The sequence below is a fragment of the Lissotriton vulgaris genome, chromosome 3_1, assembly GCF_964263255.1.
Source record: "Lissotriton vulgaris chromosome 3_1, aLisVul1.2, whole genome shotgun sequence".
In the NCBI taxonomy this organism is placed as follows: domain Eukaryota; kingdom Metazoa; phylum Chordata; class Amphibia; order Caudata; family Salamandridae; genus Lissotriton; species Lissotriton vulgaris.
In genome coordinates, this window is record NC_141689.1 from 427,649,081 (window position 1) to 427,671,606 (window position 22,526).

General features: G+C 47.4%; 1 protein-coding gene across 5 annotated transcripts in view; it reads right to left on the reverse strand.

Moving 5' to 3' along the window:
* The window catches only part of LOC147726593 (interleukin-6 receptor subunit beta-like), a 527,141-nt gene that overhangs the window by 393,796 nt on the left and 110,819 nt on the right, over positions 1-22,526 (reverse strand). For 3 of the 5 annotated variants that reach the window (XM_086960647.1, XM_086960643.1, XM_086960645.1), the window contains 2 exons: positions 18,438-18,518; positions 8,707-8,736 (listed from right to left, as the gene is read on the reverse strand). In XM_086960647.1, the coding sequence (XP_086816773.1) occupies positions 8,707-8,736; positions 18,438-18,504 (97 nt within the window). In that variant the 5' untranslated portion in view covers positions 18,505-18,518. The remainder of the gene's footprint in view (positions 1-8,706; positions 8,737-18,437; positions 18,519-22,526) is intronic. The other 2 variants (XM_086960648.1, XM_086960646.1) reach the window with 1 other exon arrangement.

Below are 22,526 nucleotides of genomic sequence, written 5' to 3' on the forward strand. Positions count from 1 at the left end.
CTCCCATAAGTGGGTCCCTAGAGTATGTTCAACCCCCTAACTTAGTATAAGTATGGGACCCCCAGTCCTTGGGACTTCAGATTACACCTGGACGTAACTCTGCAACATATATCCTGGAACTTCGACATCCTACACGACTAGAAGACAGAAAAATCTCCCTTGGGGTCAAGAAGTGACTCCCCTGTTCAAACAGGCACCAAAGAAGCATCTTGCCAGTCTGCATTTCCAAGGCTCCCGCCGGATCCAGACAGATTTGTGACTCAGGACACTGACTTCCAGACTTCTCAGAGGCCGACACGAGATCCCAGCAAAGCTGAGACCCGCAGCCCTCACTAGTGACATGGAACCGGAACTCCAGTACATCGTGTACATTTGCAAGTGCATCAACTTCCCGAGCTTTTTCGAAGTTGTGCTTTGGGATACTTATAGTCCAAGCCCCGAGCACCTTTTGCACCGAAGATTGTGGGCCTGCGCTCAACAAGTGTTCCTTGGGCCCGCTTTTAGCATTTGCGCTCGAGGCTCCTTCGCGATCCCTGGTCCGTCGACTGGTGGGTCCCCACGAAGTTAATTTTTCTGTTTCTTGGGCTTTCCTGGTTGCTGCAGACGCGCTTTGACTCCCCATCGAGTGGTGAGTCCCTCAGACCTTGCTGGTCTGCGCCAAAGCCAATCTTTGCTTTCTGCGTGGGTTGCTGTTGCCAATGCTTGTTGGGTCCAATCCGGATAGTGACACCGCAGCACTCTACATCCTTCGTGGGACAGCTCAAATCCATCTCCTGGTTGTTGTTGAAGCCTCCTGGTCCTCGTGGCGGAAGAGTCAAGCATCACCTTCACCTGAAATCACCCGACATCGGTGGGCATCTGCTCATCGCCTTCTTGGTCACAGACTAGTGACCCAGAGTCTGTCCCCTCTGCTTTCAGGTTCTTCAGACCTCCGATCCACCCTTGGATCTACCTGGACACATTCAACTTGGTTGCCAGCAGCACTTTGCAGTAGATCGCCACCGAAAACGACGACGAAACCAGACATCAAAAGAGACCTATGCACCCGGCTTCCCTGAGTGAGGTAGCTCGAGTATTCCGGTGCTTCCGTGGGTATTGACGCTAGACCTGCCTAGTTCTAAAGGGGTTTGCTCCAAGTCCTCTTCTAAGTGTCCTTAATCTTTAAAATTCCAACCCCGACTTTCTCCATAGAAGTTAATGGTGATTCGTGGCTGTGTTCAGACACTGCACACGTCCCCCGTGGGTCCCCTGTGTCACTCCCTTGGGTGGTTCCTGGTGGCCCCAGCAGTTCTAAAGGCTCTAGGCCTTGTATGTATGTCAGTCGTGGTTCTTATACCACTTTCTTATTATATGGTTTGGTACGCCCCTAGGGCTCAACGTATATTGTGTTAATTTACTGTGTGCTAAATAAGTTAACTGAATGTACTTTTGACTCTAGCCTCATAAAGAGACTAGAGGGATGTGTTTAGAATAAATACATATATTTTATATATATATATACCTGGTGTGGTTCTCCTTTCATTTGGTCATTCATGAGATTATAGAGTGGTAAAACACGCTGCATTACATTCCTTCAAGACTTAGCCTGAAGGCTGCTCTCCACAGCTACCATTAGGATAGCTTTCTATATAGGTTGTCTTTAAACCTACCATCAATAAGGGTCATTTGGACTGGTGCAAGGTGCCCACTAGAATAGTGGACAGCATATGCCAGGTCAACTTCTCACACTTGGAGGCACGGGCACTCTCACATACGAAGAGCTATCCGTTTAAATGTTACTATCAGTTACGGCTTTACCATTGTCCCTCCGATTCAAAATTCGAAGACAAGTGATTTTTGGACCACAAATGGTTTGGGTCGGGTACAGGAAAAGCAAAAGATGCTTTTATAAATGTATGGGATAACTTTTCTAATGGAGTACAAGGTATGGGGATCTACTTGTGTGAAAAACTATGCAAATAGGGTCACAGCAAAATACATGATTGCGTATCATGCTCACAAAGTATTGTAGGAAATAAATCAGTGAGGTACCCAATACCAGAATTTGAAATGCTCTTGATAAGTGACGGCAGCCTCTCAAGACCCTTTATGAAATCCTCAACAATAGTGAATCCAGACATACAGTTCAGTGTTTTATATAGCTAAACGATATACTTCGCAAATCTACCCGTAGCACTTGTGTAACGATATATCTGTAAGAGACATTAGTTAGTGATAGATTCCTTACCTTAGAATATCCTCAGGCGTCAGACTGGATCCGGAAATTTTTGAGTAGCAGTACCCTTGCACGTCGGTAGGCGTCGTCTGCGGCTCCGCGTCCGTCGTGGGCGCCGTGATGACGTCGTCTGTGTACTTAGACTCCGCCTCCGCGTGCTGACGTCAGTTCCTAGCCACAGCTTTTCCACGCCAGGAACGCAGAGCTATGCTAAAAGCCAACACTGGTGCCATTGAAACTAGGGCCCTGAAAGGGGATGACCTTAACCCTAGATATCGGTTCAAAGAACGGGGAGGATGGGTGGGTCGGTAAGGAATCGATCACTAACTAATGTCTCTTACAGATATATCGTTACACAAGTAGTAACTTGTGCATCTGAAAGAGACACGTTAGTGATAGATTCCTTACCTTAGAATAGATACCCCTGCAATACCAACCCCGGTGGTGGGTCTGCGAACCAATAATCACACCAGAAAGTCCTGGAGGACAGAACGGCCAAAGAAGCCATCCCTCCGGACTTGGCTGTCCAGGCAATAATGTCTTGCAAACGTGTGCAGCGAGGCCCACGTACCTGCCTGCCAAATGTCCTGCAAGGGCACTCCTCGGCCCTGGGCAGTTGTAGTCGCCATGGCTCGAGTGGAATGAGCCCTAAGCCCAACAGGGGGTTCCTTCTTAGCCAAGGAGTAACACGCCTGGATACACAAGATGATCCACAGCGAGATGGTCCGCTTGTGCTCCGCCTTTCCCTTCTTAGCGCCCACGTAACCAACAAAGAGTTGGTCATCCACCCGGAACTGGCGTGTGCGATCTAAATAGAAAGAGAGCGCACGTTTTGGGTCCAGACGGTGGAGCCGCTCTTCCTCCTTTGAGGGATGCGGAGGCCGTAAGAAGGTGGGCAAGGTGATGGACTGCCCGATGTGGAAGGCTGTGACTACCTTGGGCAGAAAAGAGGGCCTTGTCCGCAATACAACCTTGTCCGGATGGACCGAAAGAAAAGGAGGTTTAGAGGATAGAGCATGGAGCTCACTCACTCTCCTGGCAGAGGTGATGGCAACCAGGAAGGCAGTCTTCAATGTAAGAAGGCGGATAGGACAGTTGTGAAGTGGCTCAAAAGGAGCGCCCATCAGGAAAGTAAGAACCAGGTTCAAGTCCCACTGAGCCATCACGAAGGGGACAGGTGGAAACGAGTGAGTGATGCCTTTCAGAAAACGATTTACATTAGGGGACTTGAACAAAGATGGTTGATCAGGCAGCCTGAGGAAGGCTGAAAAGGCAGAAAGGTAGCCCTTGATAGTGCCCAGAGCAGAGTCCTGCTCGGCAAGAGAAAGAAGGAAGAGAAGAACCTCAGAAAGAGGGGCAGAGAGAGGATCCACAGCCTTTGCTGTGCACCATGCCACAAATGTGTTCCACCTGCAGGCGTATCCCGACTTTGTGGAGGGACGCCTGGCTGCCAGAATGATGTTACAGACGTACAACAGACCTTAACTCCACTCGCGACGAAAAGCGTCTCCGAGCGAGTGCCGCCTTGGAAATTCCAACGCGCAGAACTGATGACATTGCGCGTTCTCTTCGGTGGCGAATAGATCTAACCAAGGCTCTCCCCACTGCTGAAAGAGGCCTTGCGCCACGTCAGAGTTCAGACGCCATTCGTGATCTATCATGCACCGGCGGCTGAGTTTGTCCGCCCTGGAGTTCAGAGAACCTGCCAGGTGTTGTTCCAGCCATTGCCAGAGGCGCAGAGCCTCTTGGCAGAGGGTCCACGACCCCACCCCGCCCGGTTTGTTGTAGTACCACATGGCGGTGGTGTTGTCCGTGAACACCTGCACTACACTCCCCCGGACAGAGGGGAGGAATACCTTCAGTGCTAGACGAATTGCCCGCAGCTCCAAAAAGGTTGATATGGAGCCGGGACTCCGCCGGAGACCAGAGTCCTCTGATCTCCGCCTCTCCCATGTGGCCTCCCCAGCCCAGGAGGGACGCGTCCGTCACAACCACGTACTCCGGTTGGGGGAGAGAGAGAGGGATCTGCCGCTGACCCAATCGCTGTCCGTGAGCCACCACTGCAGCTGTCTCGCAGTGCCCTCCGAGATCAGGACATGGTCGGACAGGTTGCCCTGATGCTGGGCCCACTGAAACTTCAGGTCCCACTGCAGAGCCCGGATCCGCCAACGGGCGTGAAGCACCAGAAGGATGCAGGAATCCATCAGCCCCAGAAGCCGCAGCGTCAACGTGACCGAAACTCGGGATGAAAGCTGAAAGATTGGAATCAGTGCCTGTATATCCTGAACCCGCTGCTCGGTGGGTAAACCCGAAACTGCGCCGAGTCGAAAACCGCTCCGATGAAAAGAAGTTTCTGAGAGGGACACAGGTGTGACTTTGGCACATTGATGGAGAACCCCAGCAGGTGCAAGAGGTCTGCCGTCGTCTGACGACTGTTTGGGGCGAGCCCGCCTTCAACAACCAGTCGTCGAGGTAGGGGAAGACTGAAACCTCTAACCTGCACAGATGAGCTGCGACCACCGCCATTACTTTCGTGAACACCCGTGGGGTGCTTGTAAGGCCGAAGGGGAGCACGGTAAACTGAAAGTGCTCGTGCCCTACCGTGAACCGCAGGTAGCGCCGGTGGGCCGGCAGGACGGGGATGTGGAAATAAGCGTCCTGCAAGTCTAATGCTACCATCCAGTCTCCTGGGTCCAGGGCAGCTAAGACCTGAGCCAGAACAGCATTTTGAACTTCTCCTTCCGTAGGAAGCCGTTGACGCTCCGTAGGTCCAAAATAGGTTGTAGGCCCCCTTTGCCCTTCTTGGGTACCAGAAAGTAGTGGGAATAGCAACCACGTCCTACTTCTGGCCCAAGAACGTGCTCGATGGCACTCTTGGCCAAGAGGGCCGACACTTCCTCCTGCAGAAGCCGCAAATGATCCCCAGATACGCGGTGGTGTTGGGGTTTCATGACTGGAGGGGTCATCTCGAAGGGGAGGGAGTAGCCCCTTCGTAAGACTTGCAGCACCCACCTGTCCGACATGACAGTGCGCCAGTGAGAGTGGTGATGGCGAACCCTGACCCCCCACAGGCGTCACATGGGCCGAAAAGCATGGACTAGGAGGGTTTTGAGGCGGATGCTGCGGGGGAGGGTGTGGACTGGCCTCGCCGTTGTCCCCGACCGCCTCCACAGCGATTTCCACAGCCGCCACCGCGCTGGATATTAGTCTGCGGTGCGTGGCTGGCAGCAGGTGTGGGGGCGCCCCTTCCTTGGCCACGAAAGGAGCGAAAGGCACCGGTTTGCTGGCGCGGGGCCGAGAGGCCCAAGGACTTGGCCTTAGCCCTAGAGTCTTTAAAGAGCTCAAGCGCATGGTCTGCCTTGTCGCCAAACAGGCGACGGCCATCAAACGGCATGTCCATCAGCATGTTCTGGACATCGGCCAAAAAGTTTTCGGACCTCAACCAGGCGTGGCGACGAATCGCCACCGTCGTTGCCATCGCTCTACCTAGTGAGTTGGTGGTATCCAGCCCACACCGGATAGAATATTTCGCTGCATCCCGGCCTTCCACAAGGGCTTGGCCGAGTTTGGCCCGTACCTCCAACGGACACTGGCAGCACTTCCGCGACCGTATCCCACAGAGAGTGGGTGTAGCGGCCCTAGAGGCATGCGGTGTTGGGGAGGAGAATATCTTCTTACCATAATTCTCATACCTCTTGGATTCCCTGTCCGGCGGAGCCGACGGGAATGCGGTCTGGGAATTCGATACCTGGATGACCAGGCTCTCGGGGGTGGGTGGACAGGAAACATGGGTCGCCCGGGGCCGGGGGGTTGCGTCTGGCCACGTTCCTATCTACGGGCGAACCCGTAGAGGGCCTGGACCAAGTGCCCAAAAGAACGTAGGTCAAGGCCTCATTAAAGGGCTGCAGATGCTCGGCCGAGCTTGACGCACAAGTTACTACTTGTGTAACGATATATCTGGAAGAGACATTAGTTAGTGATAGATTCCTTACCTTAGGATATCCGCAGGCGTCAGATTGGATCCGGAAAATTTTGCGTAGCAATAGCCCTGCGCACCGGCAGGCGTCGTCCGCGGCTCCGCGTCCGTCGTCAGAGCCGGAATGACGTCGGAGTACTTAGATGCCGCCCATGCGCGCTGACGTCAGTTCTGATACACAGCTTTTCCGCTCCAGATACGCAGATCCATGATACATGGGCGGCGTCTAAGTACTCCGACGAAGTCATTCCGGCGCCAACGACGCCGACGGACGCGGAGCCGCGGACGACGCCTGCCGGCGCGCAGGGGTATTGCTATGCAAAATTTTCCAGATCCAGTCTGACGCCTGGGGATATTCTAAGGTAAGGAATCTATCACTAACGTGTCTCTTTCAGATTGCGGTTTAAGGACCTCGGTGAGGAGGTTAGTCCTCACAGCCGCGACGGGGAGCTCAAGGCCCAAGGCCTTGGCTGCCCTCATCAACACCACACTGTAGGTTGCCCCCTCCTCCGTAGCCACGGTAGGAGGTGAGACAAAGCCAGTGTCTGGCGATGTGTCCAGACCACTGGCATCCCCAAGTCCACCTGTCCAGTCCTCTTGAGACTGACACTCTCTGGTCAGAGGGTCCTCAGACCCCTCCCAATACTCCTCTTCACCCATCCCCTGATAGTCAGGGTTGTCAAAAGATGAGGCCGGTTCATAGAAGCTAAACTCCCCAAGCGGCGTCGAAAGCGGCGCCATTCCGACGCCGGAACCGGAGCGAGGGAGGCATCTGGGACGACGACGCCCGAGGACGGCGCCGGAGGTGACACCTGTGGGACCGGCGCCGGTGAGGTCGTTAGGTCAACCGGCGACGACCCGGATCCCGAAGCGGATCCAGTGAGGTCCTGCGGCGCCGGGCCCGAAGGCGCGGCGGCATCGGGGCCAAAGCACCCGACAGCGTCTGGGCCGAAGCCCCCGACCCGCTAGGGGCCCCAGACGGGTCCGCTGGGCCCGAAGGCGCCGTGGAACCCGTCGGGGAAGAGAGGTTCCTCATGGACATGAGGAATCGCTCGATCTCCCCCGGCGTCGCGTCCGGCCCAGGGACCGGAGGGTGTGGAGCAGGCCGAGACGCCCGCGACTCCGGCGGAGGCGCGTGGGCGGTGTCACCCGAAACCCCCGGCCGCGTTGCGCGAGCGTCGGGGGGAGTCAGAAGAGCGATGACGTCTCTTCGACTTCTTGTGTTTCTTACCCGACGACGACTTCGACCCCCAGGAGCGATGCAGACTCTCGGAGCTGTGATGGCTCCGGCCCTGCGCCCTGTCCCTCGACCTCCTGCGGGACCGGGACCTCTCACGGCGCGGGGCCGACTGCCGGAGTTCGAGTCGCTTGCGGGACCGCTCCCGCCTAGCTTTCGAAGTAAGGGCCCGGCAGCCGAGGCAGGCCTTGTTGTCGTGGTCGATGCCGAGACAGTGGAGACACCGACGGTGAGGATCCGTAACCGACATCAGTCGGGCGCAATCTTCACAGGGCTTGAAACCAGGCATCCCTAGGCACCGTTCGGAGTCGCAAGACTCGAGAAATATGATCAAAAGAAATCAAAAAGACTAGTCAAAAAGTGACTAAAGTACTGCTTTTTCCAGATCTGCGCTTGCTGGTGCGGAAAAAAGAAGAACTGACGTCAGCACGCGGAGGCGGCGTCTAAGTACTCCGACGACGTCATCACGGCGCACACGAGGGACCGGAGCCGCAGACGACGCCTACCCAAGCGCAAAGGGTACTGCTACGCAAAAATTTCCGGATCCAGTCTGACGTCTGGGGATATTCTAAGGTAAGGAATCTATCACTAACGTGTCTATTCAGATTTTAAGACCAAGGACTATCCCCACAGCATTCGTGTACTAAATGCAATTCTAGAATTTAAATGGTATTACAAATTGCTCCATGGAAAATAATCGCTTGTTTTTTTCCCTGGTAGGAGGCACTCGACTATCCCTAAATCAGGTATTTAATAACGTGTATTCACTGATTGTTATCCCATTAGAGCAAGTGGGGAAAGTCCAGCCTCACCCAATCAGATGCCTGTTCAAGAAAATAAACTCGGCAGACCTTTCTGTAAGAATTCTACTTTTTAACCCTTATTTCTGCTTTGCATTTGGCTTCATTGCAATACTTGTATTTTGTCAAATGGTAGCCACTTTAATTGTTAGTTGGTGCAACAGGTTTGTAAGTACAGTCTTCATTGTCAGTGTGCGCGCATTACATGAGTGATGATTATTCTATTAGTCAAAGCTGTGCTCACTTTAATTACATCACAGAACAACATTTCAAGCCATACCCAGACAGCTGAAAACCATTAAGAGCACGATTCACCTGGCAGAAAATTAACTTTATAGCTCACTTTGGCCTTCGATTTCAAAAACACTAGTATGCAAACGCTCCCTAAGGAAATCCATGTTAATCACTTTTACTGATCATGTCCTACTAGATAGCTAGAGAATGTTGATATACAAAGGATCAAAACAGTGTTTCTTACCAGTGGCAGCTGTCCCCAGTGTGTCTGCTCCTGTAAGACAGAAGTCTGTGTAAGATGCAGCCAGCCAACAAACAAACCAGCGCCACAGTGGTATTTGAAGGCAATGAGAGAAACTAGGTAGAGTTTCACTAGATCAGTGGAAAATATTTTGAGAAACCATAAAAGGGAGAAAGAAAATGAATACAAGAATAAGGAACGCGTGGGGTGCATTGTGAGAAGTTGGCCTGGTATATGGTGTTCACTATTCTAGTGATCACCTTGCACCAGTCCAAACAACCCTTATGGTGATGGTTGTAAGTCAATCTTATAAACCAGCTATCCTAGAGGTAGCGTGGACAGAACATTCTTAGGCTAAAAGACTCTTGAGGGCGTGTAAAGCCAGCTGTTTTACCATATGTAACCCCTTGAATATCAAATGAAAGGACACCACACAGGATATATATAAAATATATATGTATTTATTTACTAACACACTCATCTGAACTATTTATGAGGTCAGAGACAAAAGCACATAACAAGTTACTCTTAGAAATACTTTAAATGGCACAATTTACATTTAGGCCCCAGGGGCGCGTAAAACCATATACTAAGTAAGTGGTATAAGAACCACGACTTGTGAAAAGGAAAGGCCTAGGGCATCGCTGGGGCTACACTATCTGACCCTTAGGTTAGGAGTAGGAGGCTCACAGGCGGCGCGTGCAGTGTCTGTACACTCACGCGAGTGTCAATAGAAAGTCAATGGAAACCTAAAAGGTAAGTAATTGAAGATTTAGGACACTTCCGGTCTAAGTAGGAAGATACAACTAACAAAACTAGACACTAGGATAGTCAATCCCTACAGGAGCACCGAAGTACTCGCGTTACCTCACCCACGGGCTGCGGGTGCATAGGTGTCAAAGTGTGTCGAGTTTTCTTGTCGATTCCTATGGAGCCTTGGAAGAAGATGCTGCAGGCGACCAGGAAGAAGAGGTCCGGGTGGATCCAAGGGTGGACCTGCACCTCTCCAGGCAGGAAACCTATTGTCCAAACCTCCGTGACTGGAACGAATACCAGCAGCAGGAGGTCAGACTTGTGTCGGGGCAGCAGCGTCCATTTTGTGAAGCTGGGGCTCTGGTTAATTTAAACCGGGATAGTAGGAACTAACATGTCTTCTCCCTCTAGAAGGGTGGAATGCTACCCCCGTCGCCAGCATTGGCGAGGGGGTAGTATTCCAAAGTGTATGACACCTTACACGACATGTTTCGATAAAGCCAAACCAAAGTTAGCATTAACCGCGAGGATTATAATGCACTTAAGTTCAAGTTCAAAATTTGTATAGCGCACTACTCACCCAGAGGGTCTCAAGGCGCTTGAGGGAGGGGGGTACTTTACTTATCGAATATCCAAGTTTTTTGTTGCTTTCTGAAGGAGAGGTGGTTCTGTGTAAGGCGGAGGTGGGTGGGGAGAGAATTCCAAGTCTTGGTAAGGCGATATCATAGAACAGCTATAAGGACATGGTTCCGAAAGCTGCAGACAGGCCCAGCTCATGCTAGAGCACCATCTCACACATAACCAAGCACTCTGCCTTCAGGATTGTTAAGGCCTGCCATAGGAGTGTCTTATAGGTTACTATGTGTCTATATGTAGTAGGTATAGAAATACTACACCTAAGCAAGGGGTGATTACACGGCCTTGCCCCAGCTGAGTGATCAGCCAGTTGTGTCTATTTGAGTGGCCAGCCATGGGGTGGCATAATACATACTCCCCTGGTAGGCCTTGGTTGCACCTATGCCCTGAGTACCTAGGGTACACTTAGTACAGGGGCTGACAAGGTGAACCAATTCCCAATTGTGGTTGTACCTAGGGTACATGTTAAATTTAGAGAGAGTGCATCTGTGCTGTGGGTCTGATTAGCAGGCCCACAGCCACATCTAAGTTGAAAACCAGTAAAGCAAAAGCAAAAAGTGGGGGTGACCATAGGAAGCAGACCCGACTCTCCTACATGCATAAAAACCATATATTTGATAGGTTGCACATTAGAGTGCAAGATAAATTAAAAAAAAGTGGTGGAGCGCAGTACAGATGATAAAGGCTGAAGGAAAAGGCTGCTAGCAGAGGGAAGGTGGTGGCGGAAGACACAAGAGGTGATGACAAGATGATCGTGATGACAGAGGTAGAGGCATACTGGCAATGGACAAAGAGTCTGGCAGAGGGACACAGAAGATGGCGAGGAAGGTAACAAACTGGTGATGTTCATGGTGGGCAGCGGGGTGTTTGGCAGATCAAAGGGAAGTGGAACATGGCGGAGTGAAACATGGTTATAGAAGAAGGTAAATGATTACTGACCACAGAAAGGGGATGAAAGATTATTGCAAGGAATTGGATTATTATTTGAGGTGGGTAACTCCCTGCCTCAAGGAACTAGCACAAACCTTGTCAGGGAGAACCCTAAAAATGTCACTAAATTAACCTGTGCAAAAGGGGGTGGTGATGGACGGAGCATCTGAATCAATCAAACACTCACACCCAGTCAAAAGATCTGGGTTTAATCCATCACCGTTCTTTAGCCCACTCTGCCACCCCAGTTCAGACATGGCTATATGCAAATCAGTCTGACCCTGTGCCTCATGGGAACAGTCCAACCCGAACCACCCCCTTTTGTACCACTAAATTAACCTGAGCTCAAACTCCTAGTAGTTATGGAACAGAGCAGAAATACTTAACTTAGGACAATGTGTAAAGTATTTATGCAGTAGCATAACAGTAATGATGTCAAAATGCAAACCAATAAAATTAACAACCCAAATTAGGAAAATAGAGCACAGTTTAATAAACAGATGGATAACAAAATGAAAAAATCTAATAAGGGGGGCCCGATATATGATTTATTATTTTAATAGCTGTAAGTGCGCAATTTGAAACTGACAGTGGTTGACGACTTTCCCCTCCAGCTCCGAACAGCCCCCTCGCTGGCAGACTTCAGAAAAAGATTCAAGAACGGACTCTTCAACAGAGACACAACGCCCAGATACCCCTAGAGAGTGACAGTGTTACGCCTCACAAATGCTGTTTGATTGATTAAGGGTGGGTTGGTAACACCAACCAGGCTTGTTCTGGTCAATTTTTTCTACCTTCGGACGTAGTCTTTTAAGCCCCAATCCACCACAGCAATACACTTCTAAAGCCCTCCCGAACACCAGGGGAGGCATCAAGAGATTAAAAGGGTGTCAGGCAGGGGCCAATAGCAGGGTCCGGGTACAGTTACCACTAGTAGCTGTGTATTTCAAGGACAAGGCCTCTTGCAGGTTGTGGTCTCCCTGTAGTTACATAGAAGGTGAGCAGGCTGACCTCTGTAACCCATGTATTTTTCCTGGGTACAAGAGGGAACGTGTCCGGTCCTTTAGGGTTACTCAGTCCACAGACAGCAGGTCCAGTCCTCTTCTGACCTTCCACAGGTCCAGAAAGTGTTCTGAAGGAGGTGCCTGGAGATGCCACATTTAAGCCTGGCACTAGCTAGTGGGTGGGGGGATGATTCATGGGCCCTTCCTAACTAATTAGGTGAAGGTTCCCAAGCCCTGACCTTCCTACTTTGCAGTAGTTACTCTTTGCCTTACCGCAAAATAAGTCCAAAATGCAGTGTCAGGGTAAATCCAAGATGTTGAAAGTCTTCAGCCACACTCATCTAGAGGCACTTTACCTCTAGGAACTGGGTACACTTTGTAAACAATATACTAGGAACGTATAGGTCACTTAAACATACCAATTAGGTATAGGGCAATTTAACTAAGTTTAATGGGGGAGCACAGGCACTTTACCACTGGTTAGCAGGGGTACGGTGTACAGAGTTCTAAAGCTAGCAAACAGAAATAGGGTCCAAGAAAGGCAAAAAAATTGGGGTGACCATGCAGAAAAGGAGTATTTCCTACAAATATGTAATTAAGTGACCACTGCGAATAACTAGCATTGGCAAATTCAATAGGTCTCCTCTATGAGAGATCTACTGGCTTAGTCATTTTTTTTTTGCCATGTTGTACAACTTTTGTACAAAAGGATTATTATATCAGAATATGAACTATAATATTATATTATGACTTATACTTTTGTCTAGTATGGTATTGCCTGTCATTGTATGTACGGTATTGTATGGTATGGCCTATCATTGTATAGTACTGCCTGTCATTGTATACGGTATGCTATGGTATTGCCTTTCATAGAATAGTATGGTATGGCCTGTCCCTGTGTAGTATGGTATGGTATGGTATGGTATGGTATGGTATGGCCTGTCATGATATGGAATGACCTGTCATTGTATAATATGATATGATATAGTATAGTATGGTTTATCATTGTATAGTATGGTATGGAATGGCCTGTCAGTGAATAGTATGGTCCGGTTTGTCATGGTAAAGTACAGTATGATATAGTGTGGCCTGTCATTGTATAGCAGGATAGGATAGTCTATGTTCCAATGTACAATAAGCTACGGGGTGAGCTAAAATGGAGCAGCCAAACAAGCAAAAAAGATGTTTACATTATAATGTTTTTTTTGTGGTTGAATGTTCTACCCAACCTGTAAATTTGCCAACATAAACCAAATTTAAAACACATTCTTTTTTTTGTTTAAAATATTTTAATCATGCCCAGGATGTCCTGTAATTTATTAAACAAGTACCAAAAAAGCACTGTTACAAAGTAAATGAGTGATTACTTAATAGTGATAGTGCACAGCTATTAAAGTATTTTGAAATCATTTTTTTTTGCAACGCTAACAACCTGTGGCCTATTGGTGTTGTTATGCTGCATCAAACAGTAGACAGGGGAGGATGAAAAGTAAAACAGAACAAACACAAGCATAGGAATCAAGTGGTAAAAGCAGCAGCGTGCAGCAAAACAAGAAGCAAGACAACCTAAAAATACACACTCTTTCAAAGTGCTCCAAGTCAAAGAAAAAATTAGGGCGAGACAGAAAGAGGAAGCACTAGAAGGACACTCACTCCCCCCGTTACCCCCTCTCAAAAATAAAAAGCCAGTAGTACTTGGTCAATGCTCCAGGGACAGCAAACACACAAACAGAAAGTGAAGCCAACACGTGCTGAGCCAGCAAATCGTACTGCTAATGAAGCCAAAAAAAAAAAGCAATGGGCAGGCTCCAAGGCCAAAATATTTCACAGGCAATACTGCATGCTCTGTTCTCAGGCTAGACTGAAAAATTCAGAGGAACGGTTTCATAAGAAAGTATGGAGAGATCATGTTGGACTACACAGAGCAAAATATTATTGAAAATAAGGGATAATGGTGTGGGCTCATAGAGGATAGGATAGAGGAGAAATAAGAAGTTATCATGGAAAAGAATGTTAAAAGTGGGGACAGAAAGGATAAATAGAGTACCTCATAAGAAGGACAGCAAATAAGAAGTTATATGATATACAATAGTGAGGACTAAGTAAGGCAAAGGTCAAGTAGAGAGGGTACTGGGGATTGGGAAAGAGCAAAACTCTGAATAAGCAGAGTTAAGAAGGTGTGGGGTTAGAAAACTAATATTATAAGTAGAATGTCATTGGGAGTTTAGAGTATGTTCATGTAAATAACAAATCCATTACAATGGCAAAGTTAATTCATGTGAAAAATGGAAAAAACATTCTACTAAAAAGGAGCTACTGTTTGTAAACTCAAATTGTTGCTTACATCTAAAATAAACAACAAGAGCAAATATTATGTTATTATAAATTGCCGCTGGAACAGAGGCTTGAATATTTCTAGATACATAGACAAATGCAACGTTTACACTGCTTTGTGATTAAACAGTAGAAACACACTCCAATACAATCTGTAGTGTTCTTAGTATTCCGTTTAATTTTAGCCGTGCCTACTTTATTTCCGCGATTTAATGCAGGAAATAAATATAGGATCTAAGAGAATGTGTTGGAGTGAGTTTCTACAGTCCAATACCGAAGAAGGGTAAGCGCTGCACATTCAGATGGGGAGCTTTGCACCTGCTGAAAGATATTCGCCATCCTAGGGCACAGCCTACATATCAATAAGCAGCGCGGTAAACTCATGTTAATATCACATATACGAACCATGACAACAGTAATTTCAAAGAAAACTGAGTCGCCTAACAAATGTGACATTTAAGACAGTGAAAGAAATATATAACTAGAGCTTAAAAACCATAGTAAAATATTAAGGACATAAATAAAGATAGAAAATATTTTATTGTGACAAATCCAGCAATTGAAGTGTTAACTGACAATGCAGGTTGACGAGTGAAGGATATGTTAGGAAAGTCAGAGAGAATAAGCATGAACAAGGAAAAAAAAGGTTTGACAGAGAAGAGGTCAATGTATGGCTAACAAATTTATATAAAGCTACATAACCCTGACAAGGTTCAGAACTAAATTAGGAGATCCGTGGGGAACTGCTTGATTTGGAACTGACTGAACTGCATTGACATGCACTTTACATGAGCACCAGATTACATTACATAAGGTCAGATTCATTTTATTATTAGCGCATGTGATTAAATGATCTCCTAGAATCAAAGGATGTTGAGCCTACGCCAGGGCACTAACCTGGTTCTCCAGTCCCAAAGTCGGCAGGTCTGGCTGTTAGGTCACATCCATATTTCTCAATTTAAGTGTGAAAGCCATACACAAGTGGTATGGTTGTGTATGATAACTTACAGTGAGCACATTCTCTGTTGAAATTGCTTTGTGAAATAAAAAAACAGCAGCACAAATACTGGAAAGTTCACCCGGAGTCTTGATTTGCAAGGGGTTGTTTTAAAACTGGACTGTGGGACATTGTTGACACCTTTGCACTGGTACACAAACGGAGCTAATTGCTTTAAATATTACTTGCATAGAGAGCAGGACATTCACGACCCAGTCAAAATCATCTTGCAACTCACCAGTGGGTCACAACACACAGTTTGGAAAATTCTGCTTTAATGTATTCTTTTGTCCGATAGAATAGGTCTTTATAGGGATCAGCCAGAAGGGACACATGTGTAATGTCAGTAATGGCAGATGCTGTATATAATCTCCTGAAAACTACAGAAATGTACTGGCCAGAGACAACTAGGATAAACCTATGTAGCGACCCTCAGTGGCCTACAGGAACGCACTGAAAGATAACAGCTTGCGGCAGGTCCCCCCCAGCCTCCCGATAAAAATGGTACCTCACTTGTACCATTTTTATTGGGAGACTTGGAGGAATTCTGGATGGGTGGAAGTTTGTGGCTCTCCACAAATTCTAAAACTTTCCATCACAGAAATGTAAAGAAAATGTTTTTTTTTGTTTTGCAAAGTTTAAGGTTGGCAAGGGATTCTGGATAACAGAACCTGGTGAGAGCCACACAAGTCACCCCATCCTGGATTCCCCTGGGTGTCTAGTTTTCTAAAATGTATATGTTTGCTAGGTAACTGGAAAAATGTAAAGGGTCCACGTTGCGTGTTGGGCCGTTTCCTATTGCAGGCACTAGGCCTACCCACACAAGTGAGGTACCATTTTTATTGGGATACTTAGGGGAACACAGAATAGTAGAACAAGTGTTATTACCAATTGACTTCCTTTGCATTTCTTTTTCCAAATGTAAGACAATGTGTAAAAAAATAAGTCATTTTGAAAAATGCCCTTCATTTCAACTGCTTGTAACAGACGCTTTCTTCTGCAGCACTTGTTTTCCCCCATTTTTCCTAAAAAGCTAAAGGGGCCTAAACGCAAACTTCCCAATGAGGATGGGGAGCAACAGAGGAGCAGGTGGAGGGAAGGAACGGACAGTGAGTGGAGGTAAGGAGCAATTGAGGTATTGAAAATGCTTTTTGGAAAGCGGAATGGCCCAGCAGCATATGGCGGCAGCTGGAACCAATAACAAAAATTGTACCATTTGCTCTTACTGGGAAGGGGAACAACTCAGGTGCAGGTAGGGGGGTGTGATGGGAAGAAACAGGGAACGGGTATTTGAGTTGGGAAGCAGCGCACAAGAGAGCAAGAAAACAAATGGTATCTCATTGAGTATTTTATGATTTAAAAAAAGTAGGTCCTAAAAGTTGAGCAATGGAAGAATGCTCCAGTTGACTGATAAACACAAGATGAGGAAGGCAAGCCACTAAATGAGAAGCAAGTGAACAACAATGACAACAAAGCCAACAACACATATTTGTCCGGTCAACAAGAGGTCTTTTGCAAACAGACAGCTTAGGGCTACACGCAGGCGCGATCTAAAAAATCAAAGTTCAGATGCTACAATTGGATTTGAAAAGACTTCCAGATGTTTGCGCTCTAATTCTATATGTTATCGAGCCGAAAGTGTTCTCTAAAACACAAGGTCAGTGAAAAGGCAGCAGAGACCTTTGTGCGTGTTGTTCCTATGGTAAGTATCAAGGGGCATATTATCAAGAACGCGTTAAAAATTTTCGCCGGTTTAGCGGCAGAAAACTGCCGCTAAAGCGGCGATAATGGGCTTGATAATATGCACTGGAGAATTCCAATAGAAGCCCATGTTCACACCAGAACATGGACTTCTATTGGAATTCACAAGGGCCTATTATCAAGCCCATTATCGCCGCTTTAGCAGTAGTTTTCTGCCGCAAAACCGGCGATAATTTTTAATGCTGCTCTTGATAATATGCCCCCAAGTTCTTAATATCTTTGTTGCAATGTTGCCATGTAATACACAACACCAACACTATGCCATAACAGCTCTATAAACAGAAAGTAAGGCTGAAGACAGTGCAAACGCTGAATGAGGCAGTATCAAGAATACTACCACTGTTGTCAACACCAAAACATTTTAGACAAGTAAACAAGATATATTTCGGAATCGAACCACAAGAGAACAGGATGATGTACAGCAAGAGAATGTAGAAACGGTTCACCCAACAAAATCGCCCTTTCGGCTTGTTCTACCTCTGCTGAAGTATCCAACATGCTTCCTACTCTCTCCAAGGCCTTGACAATTTTTTCCAATCCCTCTAAAAGAATACAAATGTACTACTTTGATATACAAGAATTAAGTATTAATGCCTTTCCCCCTTCCTACTGACCCGACTTTTGAATACTCTACATTTTCATCTAAATTAAAAACATTCTGTTCTCTTTCCTGTGCGGATGTTATTTACCCAGATAACAGTCTTCCCTGTGGCCGAAAGCTAATTACGAAATGACATCCCTCGACGTGTTAATTGGGCCCCCTGGTCCATGATTTTAACAGGCCACTTCCGCATTTCATCACTGAGTCACAGGCGGTTTTCGCCAGATTGGGCAACAAGTCCGTTTCTCGCACCGACTTGTGTACCAATGGTACTGTTTTTGTTGAGCATATGTTTGGAAGCAGGGAATTTCTAGAGGTGCACTCCAAGTATTCATTGTTTTAAACACACGATACATTATTAAAGTCACGTGCACTTGTTACCAGTAGCCACGCACTACGAAATGTCATGGTTTAAAAGTGGGCCACATTACTCCGTTATTTTGCACAACATGTTGCCAGATGTCTGGGAAAGAGTCGACAGCTTCCATTTACTCTGCTGGGCTTCCAGGGCATAGTCCATATTATTATAAGATTGTTGTGGTGACTAACCTATCCCCGTCAATCCCTCCTCGCTCTCGTGCTGCCATCGGCTTAGCAGTATTTTGCTGTAGAACAACAAGCAATCAGCCGCGCACACAACGTGCAGTGCACTCAATCACGCACGCAGCCTCTGCACCTGCGCACGCTCACGTTAACCCACCCCAGGGACGGGTCTTACCTAGGGTGAAGCAGATGACCAGCGGAACCAAAAGAGCAGAGAGCATCCTGCGCTCGCGGGCAGCCATTGCGAGGTCAATCCCTGGAAAAGACCAAAACAACTGTTTAACGTCACAATTCGCGAAAGAAATGTCAATTGTTCAACTTCAAAGGTATATATTCAACATCGTAAAGAAAAGGTGCAGGCCAACAAAGGGTACGGCTTCCCCTTCCCACGAGGAAAAGCGTTAGACTGGGGCACGATGGTCATGTTGTGCGAAGGCATTATAGAGAGTGGGGGAAATTATTGGCACAAAACATGCTTCCAAACGTCACAGCAAAATTGGAATTACATTTTTGTAATGCGATTAAACATGTGGTTTACGGCAAGGTGCATCCGAGTTCCACTGTTTTGTGGCCTTGTATTTTCGATATCACCTCTTCGACGTACCAGCAGCCAAAAACAAAACCAAGCATTGGCAAAGCCAATTAGTCTCGCCAGTGACACCTATTGATGTGCCAGTTCTTCTTGCCTCCTCCCAGATTACCACAATGTGTGAATGTGCATGAATGCAAAGTAGCCATCTTGGAATGGTTTTTCTATTGTCTAAGAAAAATCATTCCAAGATGGCAACCATTTGTAGGTATGTGCGGCAGCCATTTTTCAATGATTTTGAAGATGGCCGCCAAGTGTGTGTGCGCACATGCAATGGCCCATTAAATGTTTTTTTCCTAATACAAAAGAAACAAGCATTTACAATGTAACGGTTTCGCCTTTGCAAAAGTTAGAACTATTGGCATTGTAAATGACAAACGTTTTATTTATGTGTTGTTTTTGAAAACATAAATAAATCGCATTGTCATTTACAATGCCAATAGCTTAATCTCTCGCAAATGCGTTTTCTATTGCATTTGCACCCACACACACACAGAACCACACAGAGCCACACACACACACACACACACACACACACACACACACACACACACACAGACCCACCCACCACACAGACCCCCTGCTTTTAAATGATATCGACCCCCACTAACATGCTGTGCCTGGACAATTTATAGGTATGTTATGACTAAATATGAAGCTAAAGAGCAAGCCACGACACAGAGCAGCATTAATTATCATAAATACCTGTAACCTAAAAAAAAAACAATTCCAGCACAAGAGGCATGCAGGCATTCCCCCCAAGGCAGCACACATCCAGACCCCATCACCAACCCATGGACAGGACTCTGATAACCAGAATCATACTGACAGCACTCGCCCCCGTGCACTTGACCATCCCCCCCCCCTCCCCAGTATTACACATATTTCCCCGTAGCAGCCCCAGCACCCTCACTCCCTCATGAGATGTAATGAAACAAGAAGAGAGCAGGCTTTGGACAGTACCTGCCCATTTAAAGCACTAACAGGGAGCGGCACTGGGACGTCTTTCATTACAAGGCAATAAATACATGTATGGAGTCACCTCCTATATGGAGTGATGGCAGACTCAGTCAGAATAAGAATATTTAAAGGGTTATGAGCTGACAAGGTCAGTAAGTAAGTCTTGAAAGCTAAATAGGAGCTTTAGTCTACACACAGACTGCTATGGTGCATCAAGCACTGACAGACGCAGACTGACAGCCCCAGCGAGCTTATTTACCATCATTATCTGAGTGTTTATATCACGGGTCTGCAATACATCCCTATACAGTGCTACTCCGTGCAAGCTTGGGGCTGCAGAGAGGGTCCCACACTCAGCAGCCAATCAGAGAGCAGCAGGGACAATAGAAGTGTGGCACATTACAGGGAGGGAGGGAGGGGTTATGACATCTGGGGCCCAGACACAAAGGATCGGAGTGTGGGAAAGAGCCGCCCCTTCTCCTTTATAGGTTTAAATCACTCTGGGCCTGCGAGACCTGTTGTGAGTAAATACTGTTCGCACGGGTCAGATCAAGGCGTTGAGCCGATGAGTTAACAAAAGACTCTCGTCAAGAACAGATGACAACAGGTTGCTTTGAAAAAGTCACTCGGCCCGAAAAGCCCCGTGTCTGTATTATATGACTGACTCAATGGTGTGTTTTGTAGGCGCGCTCAAAAAGGAATTGCAGTTGTTGGAGCTGCCTGTTGGATTACACTCGCATCGTTCAACGAAACAGGTCCGCAGCTGTTTTGGAGAATGCTACAGTCTGCTTTGAATTTACTGTTTGACGGTCCTTTTAAACTGATTGACAAGTGAGGATATATTCCGATATTCACACATATTTTACCCAAAAATCGAAATCCATCACCCCAGACCTCTAATGACAGACAGACAGCTGTACAGCACAGTTGACGTGCGCTGTGTTTCTTTTTTTAGAGTTTGCTTAGTGCACGCCAATCAGCACACTCTTTATCACAATACAAGTTCTTAAGTGCTATGAGGTTCCAGCAGCAGGCATTGCCACTCTGTCATACAAGGAGGCACGGACAGTGGGCGGGCGGGAGGGAGAAGGCACGGACAACGGGAGGGAGGGCGGGGGATAAACAAAGGTTGGACAGCATCGAACACGAACAGTGGGCGGGAGGGAGGAGGCACGGACAGTGGGCGGGCGGGAGGGAGAACTTTGAGAAGGCAATCAGCACATTCTTTATCACAATACAAGTTCTTAAGTACTATGAGGTTCCAGCAGCAGGCATTGCCACTCTGTCATACAAGGAAGCACGGACAGTGGGCGGGTGGGAGGGAGAAGGCACGGGCATTGGGAGGGAGGGCGGGGATAAACAAAGGTTGGACAGCATCGAACACGAACAGTGGGCGGGCGGGAGGGAGGAGGCACGGACAGTGGGCGTGCGGGAGGGAGAACTTCGAGAAGGCCCGGACAACGGGGCGGCGATAGGGAGGGTGTGGGGGGCGGGACTTAAAAAAAGACACAGAAACGCCCCCGAATCGCGTTCCGATGGGGAAATAGTGACTGACAGCCAATCTCTTCCAATGGCTAGCCTCCATTTATAGAGCTAGCCAATGGAAGACAGAGGCGGGACTAAGCCCCACACTGTAGGACCTAAGATTTCGCAGGCGAAACCTAAAAATGCTTGGGTGCTAAAATGTTTACTACTGAAAGGCCTTCAGCACTGCATGAATTAACCATTGCGTTAAAGCGCACCATGATCTCAAAAGAGATCACATGCGCAGTCATCATGTGAAACTTGGCTATGGTAAAGAGACAATTTACAAAGAACTTAAGCAAAAGAGCCAAGTTTTAAAGTCTTTACAAAAAGTCAAACGGTTGTCAATGCTACGTATGGAAATAGGAAAAGGATTCCAATATTTAGCAGATGGAGAGGAGAAGGAGCTCCCACTTAACCACACATGCCTGACTTTGAGCAAGATTAGTAAGAAGATTTCAAGGTCCTCTGTGAATCAGAACTACAACACTTCAGGCAAATAAAAACAGGACCTTACCCCTGGAATGCTTTGTGACAAATTACACAGGGATTCAAGTCTAACTTTGTAGGATACTGGGAGCCGGTGCACGTTTTTCAAATTGCCTTAACAAAGTCCTCTCCTAGAAAGACCCGGGAATAATCAGGCTGCAGTATTCTGAATGAGTTGCAACCTATGCAGCACGTTTAGGAAGGTCAAACAGACAGCATTGCCACAACAAATGTGCAATGAAGCAATCATACAATAGATAAACATGATGTGGGCCAGGGCACACAAGTTCTCAAATCTTGGAGCAGTGAGGAGGCAGGTTAAAAGGCTCTCCCCACAGTCCCTGAAGAAAGGTGCAACCCATCCTAATACCGCCCCTTCCATCCCAGTTCCACTGCAAACTCCCTCCGTCTAAGGAGCCGTAGGAGATGAGAGGCCATATCAAAGCCACTGATAGGGTCTGAAGCAGAGCAGCCAGGCCCTCAGTGTCCAGGGTACTTCGTATGACATAGAAGTTAGCAGTAACAACTAACTTCATTCCAAGTCCTAGATAAAAGGAGGAACTCGGATCCCAGGAGAAGGAGGCTGAGTATTGACTGGAACTGAAGTAATATTCGCCAGGAAAGAAAGAAGGAAAATAGTCCTGAAGGCAGCAATGCGGATCAAGAGGCTTCTTGCACGTCTCCATAAGAGAGAGGGCAATA